General features: G+C 42.0%; 1 protein-coding gene across 1 annotated transcript in view; it reads right to left on the bottom strand.

Annotated features, from left to right (window-relative positions):
- kcnh8 (potassium voltage-gated channel, subfamily H (eag-related), member 8) overlaps nt 1-27,289 on the bottom strand; it is a 533,200-nt gene that overhangs the window by 259,994 nt on the left and 245,917 nt on the right. The window contains exons 4-5 of the mRNA XM_068011912.1: nt 5,064-5,191; nt 1,049-1,292 (exon numbers count right to left, since the gene is read on the bottom strand). Of these exons, the coding sequence (XP_067868013.1) occupies nt 1,049-1,292; nt 5,064-5,191 (372 nt within the window). The remainder of the gene's footprint in view (nt 1-1,048; nt 1,293-5,063; nt 5,192-27,289) is intronic.

Here is a 27,289-nt window from a genome sequence, read left to right as displayed (position 1 = left end):
ATATCTGCCATCTGTTATTTTTGAATAAAACCCCTTAGACAAATTATTTCTTGCAGGGATTGTGCTACAATTATTAAAGCATTCATGTGTACTATAATAGGTGAATAGCATAAGGACCTTTGTTAGCAAAAGAAAAATTTACCTAAAACCGAAAACCACAATTTTGGAGTATATATCAGAAAAATAAGAAGATACTTGGGTGTTTTCAAGGCTACAATTTATGTTTACTATTCTGAAGATAGTTTTAATTGATTTGAACTTTGATCTCCCAGTCTGTGATCAGACCACTGCCTTGTATTGGCCCAGAGGAGTTAGTATTCTTCACTTAACAGATGCATGGTAATCTTTACCGTGGTTAAAAAAAATCAGTCATCTCAAAGTGAACTCCACAGGCCAATGGGTAGTTTTTGTTCACAAAAATGGGAAAATGTGTGCATTTAGAATGATGAGGTGTTTAAAAAATGAATTTAGTTCATATTCATATATGATCCTGAGGGGTCTTGACAGGGTGGATGTGGAAAGGATGTTTCCCTTTGTGGGAGAATCTAGAACTAGGGGTCACTGTTTAAAAATAAGGGGTCACCCGTTTAAGACAGAGATGAGGAGAAACGTTTTCTCTCAAAGGGGTCATGTGTCTTTGGAATTCTCTTCCTCAAAAGGTGGCGGAAGCAGTCTTTGAATATTTTTAAGGCAGAGGTAGATAGATTCTTGATAAGCAAGGGGGTGGAAGGTTATGGGGCGTAGGTGGAAATGAGAAGTAATCAGTTCAGCCATGAATTTATTGAATGGCGGAGCAGGCTCGAAGGGCCGAGTGGTCTACTTCTGCTCCTAATTCGTATGTTTGTATGTTTTAATGGCAGAATTTGAAAACTTGCTTATATAATTGGAGACATTCAGTGGTCTGTTATAATGTAATATCCTTAATATTAATTGATCCTGTTTCGTTATGGTTAATGATAGTTGCTTTATTAATTCAGAGATAGTCAATAAATGAATAATTGCTAATTGCAAACTTAGCTAGAGATCAATGAGAGAATTGTCTGCTTACCTATGCTGAATAGAATTTCCACTGCAATGTCACTAACCGTTGTGCTTCTTGCTGAAGGTAAGTTTTCATCAATTCCAATAAAACAAACATTATAAGGTACAGTCACAGCAACATAAAACGTTGCTAATAATATTAGCCAGTCCCACAATGCTTTAAAAGTGCTGTAATGCAAAAGGATGAATTTTGATTTTTTTGCATCTGCAACTTTGTATTCTGGAAGTGGTGGTTTGTTTCTAAAAACATTCTGTGGAGGAATAAGACAGTTACATTTGTTAAATATAAATTTTAAACAGTGCACTTAGCATACTACAATTTATTACTTGAATGATAACTATCTCTACTTCCTGTACACAAAATAGTGTAATCAATTATCAACACCAAGTTGTGTGAAGTATTACAAAAATAATTTACCATAATTTTCTCACAGCAAAAAATAAAGGAAGTTAAGATGTTTGCATAAGTTCAGTGACTAATATTCCCAACTGACAGAAAGAAGCATTGCCATCTTATTAACAAACAATAAGTTGTATTATATGCATTTGTAATAGGAGGCAGGTAACATGGTGAGTTTGAAGATTATAGAGCTGAAAATTCAGGGCCCTTCCAGTACATGTCTGTCATAACTCCAGCATGAAATAGGGTTGGGCCCAGATATGCTGGGAGGGGTGCGATAGGGAAAAAATAGCTGTACTCTGCTGGACTTCCAAGCCTGTGCACCAGAGATGGATCCTTAATGATATGCAAATTAAGTGACCTCTTGCAGACCTTGCATGCTTCAGCAGAATCAACAGTAAAGATTTTCAGTCCCCCGTAAAGGTAATTTTCTGACTTACAGTTCCTGGTGGCAAGTCTCACCCTAGCATTCAAAATTACAGCATGCGCTGCACATGATTTATCAAACATCATAATGGTAAATGGAAACAGTGCATGTTCGAAATTCTGACATGTGCTCATGGTAGGTGAACTTCCTGCTGAGATTAGGGAGTCAGAAGTAGGAACCCACTATACCTTTGAGTCTTGACCTGAGCCCCAACAGATTAATTTCCTTTCTCTCCTAAGAATCCCATATGACATTGAATTCGAAACTGAATAGGAGTCTGGACTAGGAGTTTAGTTCCAATGAAAGATCATTGACCTGAAACGTTAACTCTGTTTCTCTATTTTGGGGCGGCACAGTGGCACAGTGGTTAGCACCGCAGCCTCACAGCTCCAGCGACCCAGGTTCAATTCTGGGTACTGCCTGTGTGGAGTTTGCAAGTTCTCCCTGTGTCTGCGTGGGTTTTCTCCAGGTGTTCCGGTTTCCTCCCACAGCCAAAAGACTTGCAGGTTGGTAGGTAAATTGGCCATTATAAATTGCCCCTCGTATAGGTAGGTGGTAGGGGAATATAGGGACAGTTGGGGATGTGGCAGGAATATGGGATTAGTGTAGGATTAGTATAAAATGGGTGGTTGATGGTCGGCACAGACTCAGTGGGCCGAAGGGCCTGTTTCAGTGCTGCATCTCTAAACTAAACTAAACTAAACTATTCACTGATGTTGCCAGACCTGCTGAATATTTCCAGCATCTTTTGCTTCCTTTAAGAGTTTAAGCTATTGCACTTCACTTCCTGGTGGGTATATATCATCTGTAACTTGGCATAAACTTGCAGGTTCAGAGGGGTCTTTGTTATGGTTGGTGTGAAAATGTTGATGTAACATTGGTGTAACAAAAGGTGCCTTTCTGAGAGTTAAATTAAAACACATTGGGGTAGGATTGCTCCTGAACATCCACTGTAACTTCAGCTCAAGGATGGCAGAAACCACAGAGAAACAACATAAATGGTCATTTCTCCAGGATTTCTGCCAATCTTCCGCCAAAGTTACAGTGGGAAATCAGGGAACCCCCATGGAAATTCTTCCCCATTTCTGGAAAAGTGTAATGTGAGCTTTATCACAATATAGCTGCGCTACACATGCTTGCTTCTGATATCAGACACTGAAGCTTGATTTTCTGGCAATAAGGTAATTTATGCAACTGAAAAACAAGTTTGAAATCAATATAATTTTGTAATAAGTTAATTTTTTGAAAGTTAAAATGAGTATATAATGGTGGAAAACAAGCTTTCCAGCCTTTTGAATGCAAAAATGTACTTCCATGGCAAAGCCTTTAAAGGATGAGAGATATTAAAAAAAGAGATAGGACATTGAGTGATAACTAAATTTGAACATAGGGGTCCGCTCTTATACAGCCAGTCAGACTGCAAAAGAACTAACAGAGGAGGCAATAGTTTTCTAGTTCTCATCTCTGTCTTTAGAAAGCAAACCATATTCACCAACAATGATTACCAGTTAAGGCTCCATGTATCCATGTTTGATAGAGGCATGTAGTATATTGCTTAAAAAAACAAGCGTGTAAAAATTCAGTTGTATCCACTCCTAGTGCACATCAGGAGCACCTACTGTAAAATTACACAGGCCCAGTCTATAATTGGGTTACAGTGATGTAGTGGTTATGGTAGTGGACAAGTACTCCAGCAGCCTGGACTAATAGTCTACAGGTTGAGAGCTCAAATTCCACCATAACAGTATGAGAATTTGAATTCAATTTTTTAAAAATTGTAAGTAAATGCTCGTATCAGGAAAGGAGACCATGAAGCTGTCAGATTATCACAAAAACTCAACTGATTCATTAACATCAGGGCTATATGTCAGTCCAGTTCTAAACCAATGTGAAGTGGCCTATTAAGTCATTCAGTTGCATCTAACTAATACTACATTGTGGGAGTCATACCATATAGAGAGCGATAGTTTATAAACTAGGAATGGACAATGAGTGCTGCCCTTGCCAGTGATACTCACATCCCAATAATGAGTTTTTTTTTAACATTCTATTCATTTACTTTAACAGATGGTGAATCGTGGGCTGGGAGTGCACAGTTTTAAGATAGGCACTCGTGATGGGTGTCAGGCACAGAGCATAACAATTTTCACCTGTGAAGGTCACAACTTTGGCCGAGTCACTGCATTCTGGTAAATGCATTCTAATTGGTATCAAAGTGACACTGTGTGATCTCCAGTATGCTACACTGTACAAAATTAGGATCCGAATTCTCCACACATTATGTAGTGGGAATGCCACACTCAGATTGTATATATCCTGGTCGTACATGGGGTCTCAGTATTTATATCATTTAAAGCTATCGGGCACCTCACCGAGCCGAATGTCTCTTTCTTCATCTCACCATCATCAGGAAGAGCCATCAAATACTTTCCTAATTTTCATCCTAATCAGTCACAGGCTTTACAAATAAGGTGGATTTGTGAAACCTTTGTCCATTTACACCAATTTCCAGCTGGTTAGCCTCATTCTTGCATACGTCATAATTTTGTTGCCACAAGTTCACTGAACTTGAAATGGAAACTACTGAAAAGTTAAACCTTGGAAGATGCAGCAGTGTTCTGATAGTTTAAATTGTCGGCCCCTGTAGACATATGGGTTATTGCTCTTCTGAAAGTACAGGTTGCAATTTAAATAAAAACACTCGACCATTCTGCAAGTTGCTGTCATATATGATAATGTCAAAGTCAGCAAAGTTGCAGTAAACCCCTGAGGTGGTCAACAAAATAGTGACCCTACAAAAAAAAACATACTTAGATCAGCTCAAATCAGTAGTGCTAATCTGCCAGTTCAATTTATAAGTGCCAAGTCTGTATGTTCAAAATGAATTAAAGGCTTCTACTGGGATTTAGCTATTAATAGCTGAACTAAACAAGCAGCTGCTGAGCAAACTGTTTGTAGAAAGGTCTGAGTCCACAGGCAGCATAATAACTTAGAGAATTTGACAATTCTGTCAAATGTATTGCCAGAATACATGTTATAGTTCTGAAACTTTGCAGTGATCAGCACTACTGATATATTGGCTGTTCATTGAAATTGTGATACAGTATTGCATCAATAGCAATGATATTACACATATGCTTGATTTAGCAGTGATAAAGTATATTTCAGGTTCACTCAATTTCTTCATATACTTACATTATTAATCTTCAACTTGCTCTTCTCTCGTTTTTGTAGGTGGCCGGAAATGTGATAAAGGACAGCTCGACTTCGCCTACGAGCTGAACTGAAGTGTGTTCCTGCTTTCGCTCTTCCCTTGTATTTTTCTATTTATGAAGTCAAACATTTCATTAGTTGACTGACTTTACATAAAACTTTCTTTAACTAGCTCCTAAAAAGTTCATCTTTGTGAGTGCATAGAAAACTAACTAGCACAAAATAAATACAACTCAAAGAACTTTAATTCGCAGTCAATGCAAATTTTAAATATACAGATTAATCTTCAGTTAGAATTGAGCTTAGAAGCCAACAATATTGGGGAATGTTTGCCAGGAAATTTAATGTGCCCACAATTTGATTTAGATCAAATTCAGCACAGAACATGTTAACCAGCTAAAACTTAACAACTCTTGCCAGGCAGACAATTTAATGGGCTCTTCATATTTTTGCTAGTGAATGAACTAATTGTGTATAAAGTGGTAGTAATTTAGTGACTTGATGTTAATGGAGTGAGGTTTAACTTTTGCCTTTGTTTCTAAAATTGTGCTTGGAAATCATTATTTGTAAATTTGCAGGTCTGTTAATACTTGTAGCTGCTTAACAAGTCATTAACTATAAATGTAAAATGTGAAAATTTAAGATTTAAATCAGAATTTAACTCATTCCTACATTATTCTTTTAATTTAAAGCTGTTCTTAAATGCTTGAAGTAGCTGACAGAGTTTGTATAAGAAGCAGAGCAGGGCAAATTACAAAAAGCAGGAGGTTTGTCAATGAACTCCACATGATGGATGTTTAGGAAGGAACTTGCATTGATCTAACATCTTACCACATCCTCAGAATGTTCCAAAACACTTTACATATGATGAAATACTTTTCAAACATAGTGACTCTTGTCATGTGGGCATCAAGTCTGTCAATATTTTGGAAAAGGAGGAGCAAAAATAGCAGGGGGCTGAGATTGTGGGGGGAAGAGTGGGGGAACGTTTTGATAGGTAACCCGTACTGTCTGGTAAATATGGTCGGTAGCAAGGGGGAATGGATGGTAGATACTCTTGACTGGGGGTTGCAGGGAGTGGGGGTGAGGAGTTGCTGAATGTGGTCTACAGAATGGAGAAGTTCAGTAAACACAACTGGCGGAAAGATCAGCAAAAATAGTCATGGGAATAGTGGCTGGTAGACAGAGTGAGTGGAAAGGAGCCTTTCAGTAAAGATTTTCTCAGGGGGAGACTGGTAAAAATGTTCTGTTGGAGTAGGGAATTGGGCAATGGCTTTCAGTAGAGGGACTGACCAGTATGCATGTACAGTAGAAAAAGGATGGGGTGGTAGGGCTGACCAGTAAGTGTGCTGAGTGGAGAAAGCTGTTCAGGATCAATTTTGGGGGAAGCTATTCAGCATGTAAATTCAATTGTGGGGCAATTGTAACATGCTTCTTGGGGAAAGGATTGGCTGGCAGAAACATTCAGGGAGGAGGAGGGAGAGAGAGGGAAATGGGGCAGAGGACTATATGTTTCTCATATGTGGCATCAAATTGCTAAAATTGCAAGAACAATCCAGCTGACTCTTTTTAAAGTTTGAGTGAATTTTGTGTGAAACACCATCTTTTAATGCAGAAAGAGGATGGGATTTTTCAGGGAGGGAGGGGTGTATGTTTTAGTACCTGGAGTGGTACTGGACCTGTTATGCCCATTTAGACACCCTTGTGAAGCAGATTCTGTCATAAGCTCATTTGTGTTACCTTAAGCAACACAATGAGGTATGTGGATTCCAGTTCCTTGAAGATCTCTAGAATGTTTATTAACAGATAAACTAATACACACAATACAAAGCAAACTATATTCAGCACCTTTGCCCAGGGTGTTACAGTGCAGAGTGACTATGGCTTCTAGTCACATGAATACATCCTGGTACTTAGCTCATTAGCATACTGAGTTCCTAAAGGGACATCATTCTTCAAGCGATCATACAACACCCCCTTTCTTTCCAAAGATAAATCTCATATGCTATAAGTAAAGACACATAAAATTGAACAATATCAAAATTAGTTATACAGGGATAGAGATGATAGAATTACAAGTATAAAGATAGGGATTGTGAAATTTACGAGTGCGGAAGCTTAAGAGTCCATATCTCGTTTCGGTGGTTTGAAAAATCTTTCAGATCTTGTTATGGTATAACCTTCTGGGGATGTGAATTTCACCCTTGGTTGTTCTTCGCTTGCAGATGTGTTGTCAATGTGTTGGTTGTTGTCCTGTTGTTTCGTCACTGTATCTGGGTTATGCACCATCTTCATTCTCCCTTGTTTTTCGAGCAATGTCTCCTGCATCTTGGAGAATTTGCGTCTAAGCTGTTGCTGTTTTTCTGAAGTTTCTACTTCTCTGCATTCAGTTTCTGTTGCTCTGCCTTCAGCCTGCTAAGAATCTCTGTTGCTTTTCTCAGGATGACCACTTTTGAGGCCTTGTCATTCTTGGAAAATTCCAGCACCTCATCTCGAAGAGCCAACCGACACTGCTTCAACTCATTCCTCCTCTGCCTCTCCAGAACATTGTGTGTCCTTTGTCTCTCCTCATCCTCTGCATCTGAAGACCTGGGGATCAAGGTCGAGGACTTGTTGGGGAGGAGTACTTGGCCACATGGAGGTACCTGCCCGTTCTGGCTCTTTTTTGTGCTGGCGGTTCTCTAGAGAGTAGAGGTGCGGGTGCGGCATAGCTGTGCTGTTGCTGGATTTATATCCAGACTGCACCGTTTGATGCTAGCCAGAGTCTGCAAGCAGGTTCCGGTCCTTGGAAATTTCTCCTTGGCAATGCTCCCCACTGCCAGCCTTTGCTTCTCAGTGGTTACAGCATCATTCTCTTCTTTTGAGTCGCTGGAGCACGAAGAAACACTGCCTGTTGACAAAGAACTTTCACCATCTGAATTTGGATCTTCATTCTCTATGTATGGCAGCTCTGAGAAGGGGCTGATACTCTCCAAACCAGAACCACTGAGATCCTGGAAGAACTGTGACTCAATCTCAGACTTCAGGTGGTTGGACACACGAAGCGCATCCTCTCTGAGGTGCAGTACGGCATCACCTTTGAAATCTTCCATGGCGTCGAACCTGTCCAGGTACATTTGTTATAAGTCCTGGACTGACTCAATGTGGGTACCCTTGGTTCCTTCTGCTGTAATGGGTACCTTGGTGATCTCGTGGATAGTCATGATATTGAGGTCCTTACACGCTGGTAATCCTGACATTGCTGGTTCATTCGTGTCTACCAGGTAAAATATTTGTGGTTTCCATGTTGACTTGCTATAGCTGCATTGCATTGTTAGTGTGCCACTGCAAGGGATGGATGACCCATTGTATGCAGTTAACTTTGCAATTGTCAGTTGTATCATTAATTTCCAAAAACCCTGGTACATGTCCTTCAGGATTCGGACTCGTGGGATATTTGCACTAGCTCCCATGCCAACTTTTTTGGGCACCTGATATTAATAGTAGCAAAAGCTTCCAGTTGTTTGATTTCATCAACACGATAGCCTGAATTTTATTTTGTTTTTTTTTGTTGGTGGTCATAAAATATGGCGGCCCGCACACGTGGGCTTTATTCTATGGAGCGCCACAATATGAAATGTGGCGGCTCATTTACATGGCCAGGGCAGATCCCATCCCCTGATGACATGGAGGGAGTGGTGCTTTGTCCCCAGCAATGCTGTCTGGCACCACTGAGTAGGTGCCGGCGCCATTTTTAAAGTGGTTCCAGTCCTTACATTTAATTAAAATTTTTAAAGACAGCTTGCCTTAAAATTTATTAATAATAACTAAATGTTCCCAGCCCTTCTTCCACCCCCCACCCACCCCCAATAACCTTACATTTTATTCCTTGCCCTCTGCCCCCTCAAAATAATTACCTTGCCTACCTGACCTTCCCCCCACCTCCAAAGTTCAGAAACTTTTAACTTTACCCCTTCCCATCACCCTCTAGACCAATCAGGTAAATTTGACCCTGCTTCTCCCTCCCTCACTGATATACTTACCTCCTCCCCCCTCAGGATAAGGGGCCAATCATTCAGGACTGAGATGAGGAGAAATTACTTCAGTCAAAGGGTTGTGAATCGTTGGAATTCTCTACAACAGAGGGTTGTGGATGCTCCATCATTGAATACATTTAAGGCTGGGAAAGACAGATTTTTGGTCTCGCAGGGAACCAAAGGATATGGGGAGCGTGCAGGAAGGTGGAATTGAAGCCATGATCGTATTGAATGGTGGAGCAGGCTCGATGGGCTATATGGTCTGCTTCTCCTATTTCTTGTGTTCCCCACCAGTGATCCGCCTTACAACACTGGTCGTACAACTGACAGCACGGGAGTGCCGGCCACCAACTGCAATATCGGAGCGGGACGGCCAGCATGACCAGATAATTAATTAAGTCCTTAATTTATATTATTTAACATATTTAAATGGCGGTCCTGTCGCCGAGCGGCAGGGGGCGGGGGAGCCGCCAGGAGGCCCTGCCACTGGCAATTTGGGGTCGGGCATACCCGGTGTGGAGACCCATGGCTGCCTCTCCCGGAGGCATTTTCCAGGCCCCCCCGCCACAACCCCCACTGTCGGGGGTGGGGGGGTGGGGGGTGGGTTTGGTCGGTAAAATTCAACCCAGTGTGTCAGGTTCACAACATGAAGCGCCTGCTCGTCTTCTGGCTAAGAATCATTCCACTATTGATACAGACATCATGGACCTTTTTGAAGTTTATAAGTCAGCGGGTGGTTATTACAAATGCTCGTGATGTTCTTTGTCAAGTGTAAGCTCCTAAAAGAACATCGATTCACACCCTGCTGTGTTTTTTTTTATTCTTGAATGGGATGTGGGCATCGCAGGCCAGGCCAGCATTTATTGCCCATCCCTAATTGCCCTTGAACTGAGTGGCTTGCTAGGCCATTTCTCGGGCATGTAAGAGTCAACCATATTGCTGTGGATCTGGAGTCACATGTAAGCCAGACCAGGTAAGGACAGCAGATTTCCTTCCCTAAAGGACATTAGTGAACCAGATGGGTTTTTACAACAATCGACAATGGTTTCATAGCCATCATTAGACTAGCTTTAAATTCCAGATTTATTAATTGAATTTAAATTCCACCTTCTGCTGTGGTGGGATTTGAACCCATGTCCCCAGAGCAATACCTGGGTCTCTGGGTTACTAGTCCAATGACAATACAAGTACGCCACCGCCTCCCCATCATAAATAATTGTTCTCTTCCTTATTAAATTTCCAGATTGCCTTACTAGTGTAGCTGATGCAGAGACAGAGCTCAAAGTCATGGGCAAGTTTCTTTTCTGATTCTTCATTTCCAAGCAACCTGATCACCCACATTTGTGCTTCGATTGAAAGCACATTTCTTTTTTGGTTTGTAGCAGAAGTCTTCTTGAGCTGGACAGAATTGATCATGATGCAAAAAATACAGAACTGCACCACATGTTGCAAAACACCATATGTGTGTTACATACCTCAACTGGAAGGGAAGGGATGTACATTTGTGGACCATACCGAATTTGTAATTGAACATGTGATAAATTGACACAGAGGCAGAAGCAATGCTTATTTGCGTTCACATGAAAAAGGCGGTGAGAACCAGTTTTAAAAATTCTAATTGTTAAATATTTTGTAATTACATTTTGATGTGGGCAACAGAAATGTCAGTTTTCATGGTGAGAAATGTCACAGCATCTACTGCGTTAATGATGTTTCTTTTTGTGACGTTAGTGCACAGATGAATATTTTGTCAGGTGGTGAGTTAGTTATGCAGAAGCTTTAATAGAATCATAGAATGGCTACAACACAGAAGGAGGCCATTTGGCTCATCGTATTGTCATGCTAGACCCCCACCTGCCAAGAATGAGGCATATTGATTTTGTCATACGAACATTGATTTTAAAACTGTTGCTGAAGTGAAGAAAGGACTTATTTAAAAAATCACCAGACCCTTGGCTGGAAAGATATTTGCATATTAACAGACAGTGCTTGTGGAGACAAAGGGGTTACTTCCCTTATCCAATTTAACCCATAATGGCTTTGACCACCAGGTATTGTGTGTAAGAAGAGACATTCCAGGGTCGGCTAAGACCAGCGAATCCACAAACAGATATGGTCAGACCAGCTGGTCACGTGACTAGCCTGCTTGGCAACCTGGTTTTTCTGAATTCTACTAACAGTTTGAACTCAGTGTCTGTTTGCTCCTGGACTGAAAAGACCTCTCGTGGCTGGCTCACCACAGCCTCTCCTGTCTGCTCCCATCTCTTTCTCACAGAACTCCAAATCCACTGAAGACACATGAACCCCAAGAGAGAAAAGTCTCCTACAGCAAACAAGGTTTAAGAAGAATACTGGGCCCCAATGAAAAGCAAGATCTACCTACAATCAAGGACTCCACAGTGAGCTTGAAGATCCATAACAAAAACACTCTCCAGAGATTGCCTCAAACTTTTCTACTTTATTTCTTCTGCTCTATTCTGTCTCTAGCTGCATGTGTGTATCACGTATACATGTTAGTGTGGGCGCGTCGTGTATCCATAGACATTAACCGAATTAGAGTTTAAGTTTAAGAAATTTCAACATTTCTTCTCTAAACCTAAGAAAACCTGTTTGTGCTGGTTTCTTTGCATTATAATTGGAAAGCAGTGAACAAGGATTCACCGAGGGGGAGCTAAAAACACAGTGTGTTAAAAATTAAACCCTGTTATGATAAGACAAGGTGAAGGCTGAGAGGGACCCCTCGGCCCCTTTCTCATCTGGTCGTAACAGTATCCATAAAAGAAACTCAGCCAGTACCTTCACCTCCTTCCTAAAGTGTGGTGCCTAGAATTGGATGAAATACTCCAGTTGAGGCCAAACCAGGGTTTTATAAAGGTTCAACATAACTTTCTATTTTTTGGACTCTATACCTCTATTTATAAAGCCTAGGATACCATATGCCTTATTAACTGCCTTCTCAATTTTCTATGCCACCTTCAGTGATTTGTGCACATATATCCCCAGGTCCCTCTGCTCCTGCACACCCTTTAGAATTGTATCCTTTACTTTATATTGCCTTTCCTCATTCTTCCTACCAAACTATATCATTTCACACTTCTCTGCAATAAATTTCATCTGCCACCTGTCAGTCCATTTCACCAGCCTGTCTATGTCTTCTTGAAGTCTATCACTATCCTTTTCACCATTCACAATGCTTCCAAGTTTTGTGTCATCTACAAAATTTGAAATTGTGCCCTACACACCTAAGTCTCGGTCATCAATATGGATCAAATAAAGCAGGGATCCCAGTACCGACTCCTGGGGAACCCCACTATATAATTCCTCCTGTCTGAAGAACAAACGTTCACCACTACTTTGTTTCCTGTCACTCAGCCAACTTTGTATCTATGCTGCAACAGAGCCTTTATTACATGGGCTTCAACTTTGCTGGCAAGCCTGTTGCGTGGCATTCTATTGAATGCCTTTTGGAAGTCCAGATACACCACATCAACTGCATTACCCTGATCACCCCTCTCTTTTACCTCATCAAAAAACACAAGCAAATTAGTTAAACATGATTTGTGCTCAACAGATCAGTGCTATCTTTCCTTAATTAATCCACATTTGTCCGAGTAACTATTAATTTTGTCCCAATCACCGCTTTTAAAAGCTTTCCTACCACCGAGGTTAAACTCACTGGCCTGTAGTTGCTGGGTTTATCCTTACACCTGTAAAACTTGCAATTCTCAGATACTGAAGCAGTTTTTCCTACATACAGCAAGACCTGGACTACATTCAGGCTTGGGCTGATAAGTGACAAGTGTTACGACTGAGGCGGGAGGACTGCACTCTCTTTTACTTCCACTTCTCCACAGATCATAACATATATTAAAAAAAATATTTACACAGTTACTGATGCAGTCAATCATATACTCTACTCTTTATCCCAGAATAAAATACACCAACCAGGTTTCTTCAGTAAACAACAAAATTATCAGTTTATTATAAAACAAGACTTAACAAGTAACAAAGCAAAGCATTAACACACAGATTGAAATATGAACGTTCCCTTTTTTAAATTCCTACACACAAACTCACTCACACTGAAAAAAGTACAGAAATTCTCTCTGCAGAGATTTGTTACAAAAAAAAAGACAAAGGAAGAATACTTTGGCCAAATACTTGCTAATTCTTGAAGGAAAAAAAAGATATGGAAAGATGTCAGTTGTCCCTATTTGGTCTGGTGTCCCAAATATTCATAGACAGCAGTCGTTAGGATCTTTCTGGAGCAGTTCTTTTCAGGCGATGTTGAGAATCAGTTTGGCAGGCTTTTCAGGAGAAATGCAGCATCAGTTTCTCTATTTCTTACACTTGATTCTCCGCAAGCTCTCAAAGAGATGGAAGGGGATGAGCTGATGGTGACTGCTCTCCTAGCAGGTTCATCTTCAACTCTCTTCAAAACAGTTCACACCCCAAAACACAGTCCAAAGCAAAACCAGCAACAATATCTCAAGAGTCAAGCCTCCTGACCCCCTATATATCTTGACCTTTTACTTCTCTATAAACATCTTCCCCAGGTCACCAAGGTTTCTGTTCTTTGTTGCTTAAAGCACATGACTTCCAGCAAGGCTGGTTTTAAACAACATCTCAGTATCCTTTCAATGAACTGTTAACAAAGCAAAATCCAGATTCTATGAAATCTTCAGCCTTCTAATGAATCCATCCTCACAATTTAAATATCAGTTCTCAAAAACATATACTCAACAAAAATATAGAAGCACTTTTGGAACACAAGTAACATTGTGCCACACAAGTGCCAGGCAATGACCGTCTTCAACAAGAGAGACTCTAACCATCTTGACATTTAACAGCATTACCATCGCTGAATTCCCCACTTTCAACATCCTGGGGGAGTCACCATTGACCGGAAACTTGACTGGACCAGCCACATAAATACTGTAGCTACAAGAGCAGATCAGAGGCTAGGAATTCTGCAGTGGGTAACTCACTTCCTGACTCACCAAAGCCTGTCCACCATCTACAAGGCACAAGTCAGGAGTGTGATGTAATACTCTCGACTTGCCTGGATGAGTGCAGCTCCAACACTCAAGAAGCTTGAAACCATTGCAGAGCAAAGCAATCCGCTTGAGCAGCACTGCATCCATCACCTTCAATATTCGCCTCGCTCTACCACCGGCACACAGTTGCAGCAGTGTGCACCATATACAAGATGCACTGCAGCAACTCGCCAAGCCTCCTTCGACAGCACCTTCCATCCTAGTTTTCACTTGTATTATCAACCTGACATTTGTCATACGCACTCTTTTACTGCTTCATCTTACTCTCTATCTCTTTCCTCATCCAGGGAGCTCTGGCTTTGTTTGTCCTACCTTTCCCATTAGTGGGAATGTACCTTGACTGTACCCGAACCATCTCCTCTTTAAAGGAAGCCCATTGGTCAATTAGTTTTGCCTGCTGTTATGACCACGTGGCGCGACGTGGGTGATTCCCACTGTTCAACTCCCCACCTGACTGCAGCAAATATATTTGTATTAGAGTTTAGCCCCTTGGTGTTTTATTTTTCAAGTAAACAGACAGAGACAGGTTTTCTTGTAAAAACAGAAAGTCAATTGTTTATTGCTCACTCCGCCTTATCCCAAAATTGTCACAACCGCATCCACTCATTCATTTTCTCACACATGCACACACACATACACACACAAGAAGAAAGAGATAGAGAAAGGAAAAAGGAAGATGACTTTTAGTGGGGGGGGAGGGGGGGGAGGGTGGTGGAGGTGAAAGGTTACGATAAACCAGTTGAATTCTCTTGGAAATCAAATTCTCGATGGATGCAGGCCTAAGATGACTGTAGCTTTCGCCCTTGATTGAAGGTTCAATTGAAGATGATGGGCTTCTCTGCTGTATAATGCAGATGTAGGATTCTGCAGCAGTGCATGTGCTTTCTGGCTTGGCCAGAAGACAAGCTGTCAGGATGTTGCTTCTTTCTCTCTTGCTCTCTCTCTCTCCGGCTGTCTTTTTAAAGGTAAAGCTGTTATCTCTCACCTCTTGTTAGGAGATGCTCAGGTATCTTCCCCATGGTGATCGCTCCATGACCCAGGACTTCACACCTTCTTTGTTTCAGAAGAAGTCATTCAATTCTGGAATGTTTTAGGATAGGTTCAATTGACACCTCTTAGCTTTGAAGATCTGTCATTTGTCTTTGTCAGACAGTTTGAATATACAAAAGGCCAATCCTTTTTTCTTCAATAGCCATTTTGGACCATTGTTCACTTTTTAAAATAAAAGTTGATTTTTTAAAGACAAAGTCAGTTTTTCATAACTTTTCAGAGTTAGTCCATGAATGTTGTATCTTTGCACTTCCAGAGTTTGTGACACCTCCCACAAAAGGGAAGAAATGAAATTCCTTGGATTTCATTTTTATGTTGTTTGTTTTTTGGGTTTAAAAAAAGGGAAAAAGAAACAGTAAGAAAGTTTAGGGTCACATCACTTTACACATTCATTTCATTCACTCCTCAGTCTGATATCAATTTGATTTACACAGTGTTCTTTACGTTCTGGACAGCGCGTCAGCTAGGACATTGTCTTTTCCCGCTATGTGTGAAATTTTTAGGTTGAATAGTTGGAGGAGTAAACTCCATCGAAAAAGCCTGGCATTTGTACTTTGAATTTTTCCAGGAAGGTGAGTGGATTGTGGTCCGTGTGTATTTGAATCTGTTTGTGACCCTTATTGGCATAGACTTCGAAATGTTGAAGTGCTAAGAGAAGCTCTAATGCTTCCTTTTCTGTAGTGGAGTATTTCTTTTGGTGTCTGTTCAGTTTTTTTGAGAAATAGCTCATTTGTCTTTCCAAACCTGAATCATCCTCCTGGAGTAGGACAGCGCCTAATCCAACATCACTGACGTCAATGGCCATTTTAAAAGGTTTGTTGAAATTCAGGGCTGCCAAGCATTTGTTAGAATTGCCTTCAACTTGACTGCACCATTGCTGCACTTTTCTTTAGCAGATCTGTCAGGGGAGTAGTTAAGGTGCTGAAATTGGGAACAAATTTGCGGTAGAATCCATACATTCCTAGAAAGCGCATGATTTCATTCTTAGTTTTTAGAATGGGGAAATCTACCAGAGCCTGCAGTTCTGCTGTCCTTGCCAACACTCGACCTTGGTCCACGATGTGGCCTAAATTGGTGACTTTGGCTTTGGTGAATTTGGTTTTTGCCAAGTTGGCCACTGGGTGAGCATTCTGTAGGCTTTTGAAGAGGGCCTGTAAATGATTTAAATATCTTCCCAGGTGTTGCTGAAAACTAGCAGGTTATTGAGGGAAACAACACAGTTACTTAGACCAGCTGTCACTTGACTGATTAACCTTTAGAATGTGGCTGGGCCATTTTTCAGACCGAAGGGCATTACTCTGCACTGAAATAAGCCATTGGGGGTGACAAAGGTGGAAATTTCCTTTGCCTGCTGAGTCATTGGTACTTGCCAGTATCCTTTTAATAAGTCTACTTTGCTGATGTAGGTGGAATTTCCTACCTGGTCGATGCAGTCTTCAATACGGGGAATTGGGTATGAATCTGTTTTTGTAACTGCATTGACCTTGCGGTAATCAATACAGAGTCTGATTGAACCATCAGTTTTGGGAACTTATACTATTGGTGAGCTACAGCTACTCTGATGGGGATCAATTAAATCATTTTCCACCATGTACTGGATTTCCTAGCGGATCTGAGCTAGCTTATTTGGTTTCAATCTATAGGGGTTCTGTTTTATTGGTGAGGTCTCTCCAACCTCCACATGGTGCATTGTTAAAAGTGTGCAACCAGGTTTGTCCCGTCAGACTTCCTTGCACTCCTTTAATAATGTGATTAGGTCCGGAGTCTGTTCAGAGAGATAGTCCAGCATTGTGTCTAATCCCTTTAAAATTTCGATGCTTTCCAACTTGGCAGTAGGGGGTTCAATTTGAGTTTTCAGGGTTCTCATTCTTGTGCAGTTCGTCCTCACTGCTCTCGTCCTCTATCACTTTTACTGCCTGGCACACTTACTGATCTGTCCTGTTCCCGACTGTAGTATCTTTTCAGCATGTTAATATGACACCGTCTTTGTTTTTTTACCTTCTGTCAGCAATGTTAATTAGGTAGTTTACCTCATTCATCTTTTCCCCTATACTCTATGGGCCACCAAACCTGGCCTTTAAAGGTTCGTCCTGCAGGGGTAGCAGCTCCAGAACCTGATCCCCTGGTTTAAACTCGGACTGCAGCTTTCTTATCTGCCTACTATTTCATTTTTTTCTGAGAGGTTTTGAGTTGTTCCTTTGCTACCGCACAGGCCTGGGAAAGTCTCTCCCAGAAGGAGATCATATAATTTAGTATTGAAGTTGTTTCCCTTTGATCTAGGAACCTTGATCAGTTCTAGGGGGCCTCTCACCTCATGTCCGAAAATAAATTTGAAGGGAGTAAAACCTGTGGATTCACTGGGGGAATCCCTGGTAGCAAATAGCAAGAAAATTACTCCTTTGTCCCAGTCATAGGGGTATTCACTGCAGTATGTTTGGAGCATAGTTCTTAGGGTCTTATGGTACTGTTCCAGAGCCCCTTATGATTGTGCGTGATATGCTAAGGATTTCAGCTGGTCAACACTGAGGCTTTTTATGACCTCCTGGAACATTCGAAATATGAAATTTGTTCCCTGATCGGACTGCATTTCTCTGGGGAGTCCATATTTGGTGAAGAACTGGGTTAACCCCTCGACTATGGCTTTGGTAGTAATTTTACTTAAGGGCATGACCTCTGGGATTCTGGTGGCCATATCCATGATAGCTACTGATGTCCTGTCTTGGTTTTGGGTAGGGGTACCCTGCAATTGATTAAAACTCGACTGAAAGCTTCTTCAAAAGCAGGAATGAGGATCAGTGGCACAGGTTCAATAGCAGGTTGGGGTTTCACAATAATCTGGCAGGTATGGCAGGTCTGGCTCAATTTAACCATATCCTTGTGGAGCTGTGGCCAGTAAAAGTGTCGGCTAATGCGGGCTTGGGTCTTTTGGATACCCACATTTACAACCATACGGATTTCATGGGCAATTCGCAGAATCTCTCTGCGATATTTAGGGCGGATCACAATTTGGTAAACTACTGTCCACTGCTCCTCAGTGGGTCACTGTGGGGGGGGGTCTCCATTTCCCCATTAAAATGCATTTTTTAAATAAAACACTTAGGCAGCTTCTTTGCATCTGCTTCGGAATAAGCTTTCTGTGCTGTTGTTTTTAAATCAGGGCCCACTTTTTGGGTTTCAATTATGGAGGGTCTGTCATATACTTCCCTTAAATCTCTGAAAAAAAGTTTCAGCCAGCCAGACCTCAGTCAGGAGGCTGATTTTCTGGTTCCGCTCTCTCTGGAGGAACTTGCTTGACCATTGACCTTGTTACTGCAAAGGTAGGAAAGATTCCAGGCACCTCCTCCTGTATTTGCTGTGTCTGCTTGGCCTCATTTGGCTGGTCTAATATCACTCGGGCTGCGGCCACCTTATGTCCAGCCAAATCATTGCTGAGTAGCAAGTCTATGCCGGCCACAGGCAGACTAGGGACAATTCCTACAGTAACTGGCCCGGAAACAAGGTCGCACTGCAGGTGGACCCAAGACAGGGGTACAGACATGTATCCTCCTTCAATTCCTTTTACCAGAACCTTTGTTTTTAGTGAGCTCTCTGGTGTGAAGGTCATTCCTTTACCCATCATAAGGGAATGAATGGTCCTGTTGTCTCAAATTAGGATAATGGGTTTACTTGCCTCACTAGATTTAGACGTGAATATAGGAGGTATGATTAGTAAGTTCGCAGATGACACGAAAATTGGTGGTGTCATAAATAGAGGAAAGCCTTAGATTACAGGATGATATAGATGGGCTGGTAAGATGGGTGGAGCAGTGGCAAATGGAATTTAATCCTGAGAAGTGTGAGGTGATGCATTTTGGGAGGACTAACAAGGCAAGGGAATATACAATGGATGGTAGGACCCTAGGAAGTACAGACGGTCAGAGGGATCTTGGTGTACTTGTCCATAGATCACTGAAGGCAGCAGCACAGGTAAATAAGGTGGTTAGGAAGGCATATGGGATACTTGCATTTATTAGCTGAGGCATAGAATATAAAAGCAGGGAGGTTATGATGGAGCTGTATAAAACACTACTTATTCACAGCTGGAGTACTGTGTACAGTTCTGGGTGCCACACTATAGGAAGGCTGTGATTGCACTGGAGAGGGTGCAGAGGAGATTCACCAGGATGTTGCCTGGGGTGGTGCATTTCAGTTATGAAGAGAAACTGGATAGGCTCGGGTTGTTTTCCTTAGAGCAGAGAAGGCTGAGGGGGGACCTGATTGAGATATGCAAAATTATGGGGGGCATAGATAGAGTAGAAAGGAAGAAACTTTTTCTCTTAGTGGAGGTGTCAATAACCAGGGGGCATAGAGTTAAGGGATAGGAGGTTTAGAGAGGATTTGAGGAAAGTTTCTTTCACCCTGAGGTTTGTTGGAATCTGGACCACACTGCCTGAAGGGGTGGTAGAGGCAGGAACCCTCACAACATTTAAGAAGTATTTAGATGAGCACTTGAAATGCCACAACATACAAGGCTACGAGCCAAGTGCTGAAAAATGGGATTAGAACAGATAGTTGCTTGATGGCCAGCACAGACATGAAGGGCCAAAGAGCCTGTTTCTGTGCTGTATAACTCTATGACTCTAGAGGGTTATGGAGACACTGTTGCTTTTAAAACAAAATCCTGATAGCCTTCAGGAATTCTCTCTACTTCTCCCATACATACTGCAGTTTTCTTTGTGGAGTTCTTTACCACAGTTAGGGTCACAGTCGGGTCTGCCGGGGCACCCTTTTCTTTGTTAACCTTGTGCACCCCGAAAAGATTAATGGGCTTTCCCTTTAACTTCCAGCTGTCAGCTTTAACATGCCCTGTTTTGCTGCAATGGGAACACACAGGTCTGTGGGATACATTCCTGCCCTCTACATTTTCTTTCCTTACTGGTAGAGGGCTTCTTGTGTGCTCGCCTTTTGTTTCCCTGTCGCTAACACTCCATCTTTTATCACTTTCCCACTTTCTGCCCTTTCCGAATCTCTGGGAATTATCATGAAAGGCTTTTCCCTGAGTAAAGGGTTTTTGTGTGAGTTCAAAGTCATCTGCCCTGGTGGAGGCTTCTCTCACCCTGTGAATTCTTTGTTCCTCAATGTCGGTTCTTATACTACTTGGGATGCTATTTTTGAACTCTTCCAGCAACATCAATTCTCTCAAATTTTCATATGAGGCTTCTAGCTTGAAAGATTGTATCCAGCAATCAAAAGCCATATGTTTAGTTCTTTCGAATTCAATGTATGTCTGTGTGGATCTTTTCGGGGTGTGTCGGAATCTCTGTCGATATGCTTCCAGTACCAGCTCATATGCATGTAGAATTGCAGTTTTAGTTTGTTGATAATCAGAGGAACTTTCTTCTGATAACAGGGAAAGAGCTTCACAAGCCCCATTCACGAACTCACCTTGCAAGAGGAGAGTCCAAAATTCTTTCAGCCATTTTTGGCACTAGCCTCAAATGTCTCAGCACAACAAAGTTTTGCTTTGAATTGGAGATTAGCTTTGAGTGGCTGGCAGCATTTTCATTTTGTGTTTGTAGTCCCTGTAACTCAAACCTTCTTGCTGCATCCTCTCTTTGCATCTCCCTTTCCTCTTTTTCCTTCTGAAATTGCATTTCTTCCCTTTTCATCTGCAACTGGATTCTGGCTAGAATTATCTTTTCAGTCTCTGGTTCCATGCTATCCTCTTCTAGTCCAGGGCTAAGTTTAAAATGGTTGGCTAGACATTTCACCAATTCAGGTTGCTTTGCTTTTTGTCTAAAAGTGATTCCCACCTCTGCAGGTAAGCGGTTTAAATCTTCAACTCTTAATTTGTTTAACTTAGCATGGGATAGCTCTCCCTGCTCTACAAATTCCTGAGCATTAAATATGGCTGTCTCTTTTGTTTCGAGCACCATAGAGAAAAAACAGAAGAATACAAGAAAATCTGTTTGTTTATCTTTCCACAATATTAGAGGTCAATTTTCTTCCCATTTTCAAATCTCTCAGGGGTTCAGATCCTGGCTACGAGCCCCCAATTTGTCATGACCATGTGGTGTGACATGGGTGGTTCGCACTGTTCAACTCCCCACCTGACTGCAGCAAGTGTATTTGTATTAGAGTTTATCCCCTTGTTGTTTTATTTTTCAAATAAACATACAGCGACAGCTTTTCTCGTAGGTTTTACAAACAGAAAGTCAACTGTTTATTGATCACTACGCCTTATCCCAAAATTGTCACAACCGCATTAACTGACACATTCACTTACACACACGAAGAAACAGATAGAGTAAAAGGAAGGTAACTTTGAGCGAGGTGGGGTGGAGGGGGTAAGGTTACAATAAAACTGTTGAATTCTCTTGGAAATCAAGTTCTCGATGGATGCAGGCCTGAGATGAGTGCAGATTTCTCAATTGATTGATGGTTCAAATGAAGACAGTGGGTTACTTCCAACTCTCACTGCTGTATAATGTAAATGTAGGATTCTGCAGCAGGGTATGTGCTTCCTGGCTTGAAGGGAACACTAGCTGTCAGGATGTTGCTTCTTTCTCTCTCTATCTGGCTGTCTTTTTTAAAGGTAAAGCTGTTATCGCTCACCTCCTGTTAGGAGACGCTTTGGTCTCTTCCTCATGGTGATTGCACAATGGCCCAGGATACAGCTACTTCACATAGAAACATAGAAAATAGGAGCAGGAGTAGGCCATTCAGCCCTTCGAGCCTGCTGATCATCCAACTCAGTAGCCTGTTCCCGCTTTCGCCCCATATCCTTTGATCCCTTCATACCAAAGAGCTATATCTAACTCCTTCTTGAAAACATACAATGTTTTGGCCTCAACTGCTTTCTGTGGTAGCGAATTCCACAGGCTCACCACTCTCTGGGTGAAGAAATTTCTCCTTCATCTCAGTCCTGTAAGGTTTACCCCGTATCCTTAGACTATGACCCCAGTTCTGGACTCCCCCACCATCGGGAACATCCTTCCTGCATCTACCTTGTCAAGTCCTGTTAGAATTTTATAGGTTTCTATGAGGTTCCCCCTCACTCTTCTGAACTCCAGCGAATATAATCCTAACCGACTCAATCTCTCCTCATATGTCAGTCCCACCATTCCAGGAATCAGTCTGGTAAACCTTCGCTGCACTCCCTCTATAGCAAGAACATCCTTCCTCAGATAAGGAGACCAAAACTGCACACAATATTCCAGGTGTGGCCTCACCAAGGCCCTGTCTAACTGCAGCAATATATCCCTGCTCCTGTACTCGAATCCTCTCACTATGAAGATCAACATACCATTTGCCTTTTTTACCGTCTGTTGCACCTGCATGCTTACCTTCAGCGACTGGTGTACGAGAACACCCAGGTCTCGCTGCATATTCCCATCTCTCAGTTTATAGCCATTCAGATAATAATTTGCCTTCCTGTTTTTGCTACCAAAGTGGATAACCTCACATTTATCCACATTATACTGCATCTGCCATGCATTAGCCCACTCACTCAACTTGTCCAAATCACCCTGAAGTCTTTCTGCATCCTCCTCATAACTCACCCTCCCGCCCAGTTTTGTGTCATCTGCAAATTTGGAGATATTACATTTATTTCCCTCATCTAAATCATGAATGTATATTGTGAATAGCTGGGGTCCTAGCCCCGATCCCTGCGGTACCCCACTAGTCACTGCCTGCCATTCGGAAAAAGACCCATTTATCCCTCCTCTGTGTCCTGTCCGCCAACCAATTTTCTATCCATTGCAATACACTACCCCCAATCTCATGCGCTTGAATTTTACATGCTAATCTCTTATGTGGGACTTTGTCGAAAGCCTTCTGAAAGTCCAAATAAACCACATCCACTGGCTCCCACTCATCAACTCTACTAGTTACATCCTCAAAGAATTCTAGTAGATTTGTCAAGCATGATTTCCCTTTTGTAAATCCATGCTATCTCTGCCCGATTCTACCACTGTTCTCTAAGTGCTCTGCTATAAAATCTTTGATAATGGACTCTAGAATTTTCCCCACTACCAATGTCAGGCTGACTGGTCTATAATTCCCTGCTTTCTGTCTACCTCCCTTTTTAAATACCTTCTTTGTTTCAGAAGAAGACATTCAATTCTGAAATGTTTTAGGACAGGTGTAGGATGGGTTGAATTGACAGCTGTTAGCTTTGAAGATTTGTCATTTGTCTTTGTCAGACAGTTTGAATACACAAAAGGCCCATCCCTTTCTCTTTGGCAGCCATTTTAGACCATTGTTCAATTTTTAAAATAAAAGTGCATTTCAAAGACAAATTCAGTTTTCCATAACTCTACACATTTAGTCCATGATTGTTGTATCATCGCACATCTGGTGTGTGTGACACGAAAGGCCTGCTCAGGTCGGGAAAAAGAACCTGACCCAAACCTGACCGATCCACAGCAGACCCGAACCCAACCCGGCCCAAGTCCCTCCGATTTCATCCCGAGCCCGACCGGACCCGAGCCCCACCCTGGCTTGACCCGACCCGACCCTTACTTTACTTACCTTCCAACTGGGAAGCTCCACGAAGCTGCAGCAGCGCATGCGTGACGATGTCATAGTGACGTCATTCGCTCACTGCGCAGACTCAGTTTCGTCCCGGACTCCCAGCTCAGGTAAGTTTTTTATTTTAAATTCTTACCGGCAGAGCACTTACCATGGGTGTGTGGCCCGACCGGAGCCGAGCACGAACTGGACTCGGCCCGACCCGACCCAACCCGAACCCGAACGCTGGACCCAGAAGAGGGGCCTGATCTGACCCGAACCCGACACGTCATCGGGTCCTGTCGGGTTCGGGTCGGGTAGCAGGCCTTTACATGACACTGCCTATCTTTGATTCCAATCTCCCTGGGTCCAGATCCATTCTTACCCCAATATTTAGTATCCCATCCTGTTCTTTCTTGAGCCAGGTTTCCCTTATTGCCACAACATCATATTTCCACGTTTTCACCTGCACCAGCAGCGCACTAAACTTATTCACCATACTCCATGCATTCACATACATACACAGTAAACCCAATTTAGGCCTTATTGCATTTTCTTTTCCTCTGACTCCACCTAGTACCTTACTATTTCTTATTCTGTTGCGATCTGTCTCTCCCAATTCTTTGTGCACCTTTGTTTTCTCTCTAATGTTACCTCCTGGTTCCCATCCCCTGACCAAGTTGCTTTGAACCCTCCCCAATAGCAATAGCAAAAGCAAACTACCCCACAAGGATATTGGTGCTGGCTCAGTTCAGGTGCAACTTGTCTGGCCTGTACAGGTTTCATCTCTTCCTGAACCAGCAATATAAAGCCCTACCTCCTGCACCATCTCTCCAGCAACGCATTCATCTGCTCTATCGTCCTATTTCTATACTCACTAGCGTGTGGCACTGGGAATAATCCAGAGATTACTACCTTTGAGGTCCTGCTTGCTAGTTTCTTTCCTAGCTCCTTAAACTCTGCCTGCAGTACCTCATACCTATGTCATTGGTACTGATATGGACCACGACCGCTGCTGTTCACCCTCCCTCCTCAGAGTGCTTTGCAGCTGCTCAGTGACATCCCTGACCCTAACACCAGGGAGGCAACATACCATCCTGGACTCACGTCTGTGGCTACAGAAACCCCTAACTATAGAATCCCCTACCACTATTGCTTTCTGAATCTTCCTCCTGCCCTCTGTACAGCTAAGCCAGTTGTATTGCCATGGTCTTGGCTCTGGGTTGCACTCCTCAGAGGAACTATCATTCTCATCCGTATTCAGAACAGAATACTTCTTGGAGGGCAAGATGCACTCAGGGGACCCCTGGACGAGCTGCCTTGTCCTCCTCGACTGTCCGGCAGTCACCCGTTTTCTCTCTGCCTGCATACTCTTAAGCTGCGGGGTGACTACATGCAGGAACTTGCTATCCACAAATCTCTCAGCCTCACGGATGTACCACAGTAACTCCTGATGCTGTTCAAACTCTGAAACCTGGAACTCGAACTGCTCCAGCTGATGACACTTCCTGCTCATGTGGTTGTCCATGCCATGAGAAGTGTCCTGGAGTTCCCACATGGAATAGGATGTGCACTCCATGCCCTGCCATGCTTCTATTTATTAGACTATTAACTGACTTAACAGAAATAAACTTAAGACTCTTATAAATAAACCATCACCAGCTACTCACCAATCAGCTGCTTCCCTTGTGCTGACATCAGTTTATTTTATAGGGAGTTGACTGAAATGTTTTACTTAGTGTTGTAGTATGTCTTTAAGTAGGTATGTCCATAATATGTATGCATCATCACATAGGATATGATGTTGTCTGTCACGTGACAGAGAGGTTAAAATGTGTTAACTGACCAAGCAAGACGTACTAACAAGAGCTCTCCACCAATATATATAAACTACTGTACTCTTCAAATAAAGAACTCACAGTTTTGTTTTCCAGTCCTACCTGAGTGGTTGGTGAGTTTGTGTTTGAAGAATAGAAGAAAACACAACACTTAACTCTTATTATCAATAGAACTCAGATTTTAATTTACTGAAAAATTCAGAAGCCTTCAGTGTTACTGTCCCTTGCTATTAAATTTTAAGTTTATCCACTATATCTGATTAATTGAATGCTGATTTTAACTATAAATTATGTGGTCTTACTTTATCGTTGACTAATTTGAATTAAATTAAAAGCTTACCAGTATATTCACCTCACATGACGTTTTGTCCTGTGATGTCACTTCACGATTTTCTTCCTCTTGTCCAGTTTAGACTCACAGATCACAGAACTCACTGCTGCTCCTCTCCCGGGCTTCTCTTTTCAATCACTAATGACTATAATGGATCACTGAGTGTTACTTACACAAATTATTTTTGGTGTAAAGTAAGAGTGATAGGTGTGGTCTAAATAATACTATTTGATGGAAATAAACATTTTTAGTACATTTTACCATGAAGTCTGCATCATTAAAATGATTTTTTAATAGCCAATGTCATCACAAACAACAGAGGACATTTTTAACGCTGTCACAGGCTCATGATGGTACTAAGTGTAACAAAGCAGCCGATATGCCTCCAAATGGAAAAAAAGAGAAAATTAGCTTTATGACTATTAGGTAACACAATTGCAGGAATGCACCGCATTCCAGTGCCAACTGTGAGAAATGTAGACCTAGAAATTGGTGTTGCCCACACTTATTGAGGCTGGTGACAGGACCATGGGCAACTGGTCTTGTGGCATCATTTGTTTATTATTGGAAAGCTGCAGGCACCAGTCACAGCCCCATAGATAACTTGCGGTCACAGGGGGTACAAAGATTATCTAGTGTGGTTGCCGTCCAAGACTGAGTGGAGTCTATCCAGGTGGTCGGGCAGGAAGCCAGCAATGGCTCACAGATTTATTGCGGAGCAGTGAGGAGCACTCCTGCTCCTCCTGGATTCACAATAAGGTAAGTAAACAAAGTCAGAACTTACCTTTCTGGAGGCAGCCCTGAGAGGTCTCTTTAAAGAGTTTGGCTACCATGCGCCTGAGAATGCTGACTGCAGCAAATTTATTTTGCAAAGGGAACCTACGAAAGTTGCTGGAACCCATGTTTGCATATGCAAAGGGCCTGCTGATTGTCTGAGGCAGAGGACCTGAATGCCTATACCGAAAGTTTCACAAATATGGCACTCAGCGCTTTTCCAGCACAGAATGAGCACATGCATTCCGAACACCACAAATTTCTGGGCTGTAACTTAACTAGCTATAATACTCCTTCAAAATATTTTGAAAAGTGAAGGAATCCAGATGTGGAGTATGGTCCAAGATGGCAGCAGTACAAAATCAGTTTTAGCAAGTCTTCGTAAACAAGATCATAAAGCATTGTAAACACATTTTTGCCATTTGCATTTTGTGAATTTGTTTGGTTTCCGATTGAAATTTCACAATTTCTATGGAAATTGCTGACTCGTTCGTAGTTTCTGCCAAAACCACTAATATATAGCCCCTAATTGACCCGAATATTATTTAACATAAAAAGGCACTTATAATTTTGTAGGTGGAAAACTAAACTCAATACAAGGGGATTATTATTCATTGTTTAACCAGCCATCCCCTGAATTGCATGAAGA

Source organism: Heterodontus francisci, chromosome 2 (genome assembly GCF_036365525.1).
Source record: "Heterodontus francisci isolate sHetFra1 chromosome 2, sHetFra1.hap1, whole genome shotgun sequence".
Taxonomy (NCBI): domain Eukaryota; kingdom Metazoa; phylum Chordata; class Chondrichthyes; order Heterodontiformes; family Heterodontidae; genus Heterodontus; species Heterodontus francisci.
This window is presented reverse-complemented; position numbering and strand designations above follow the sequence as displayed.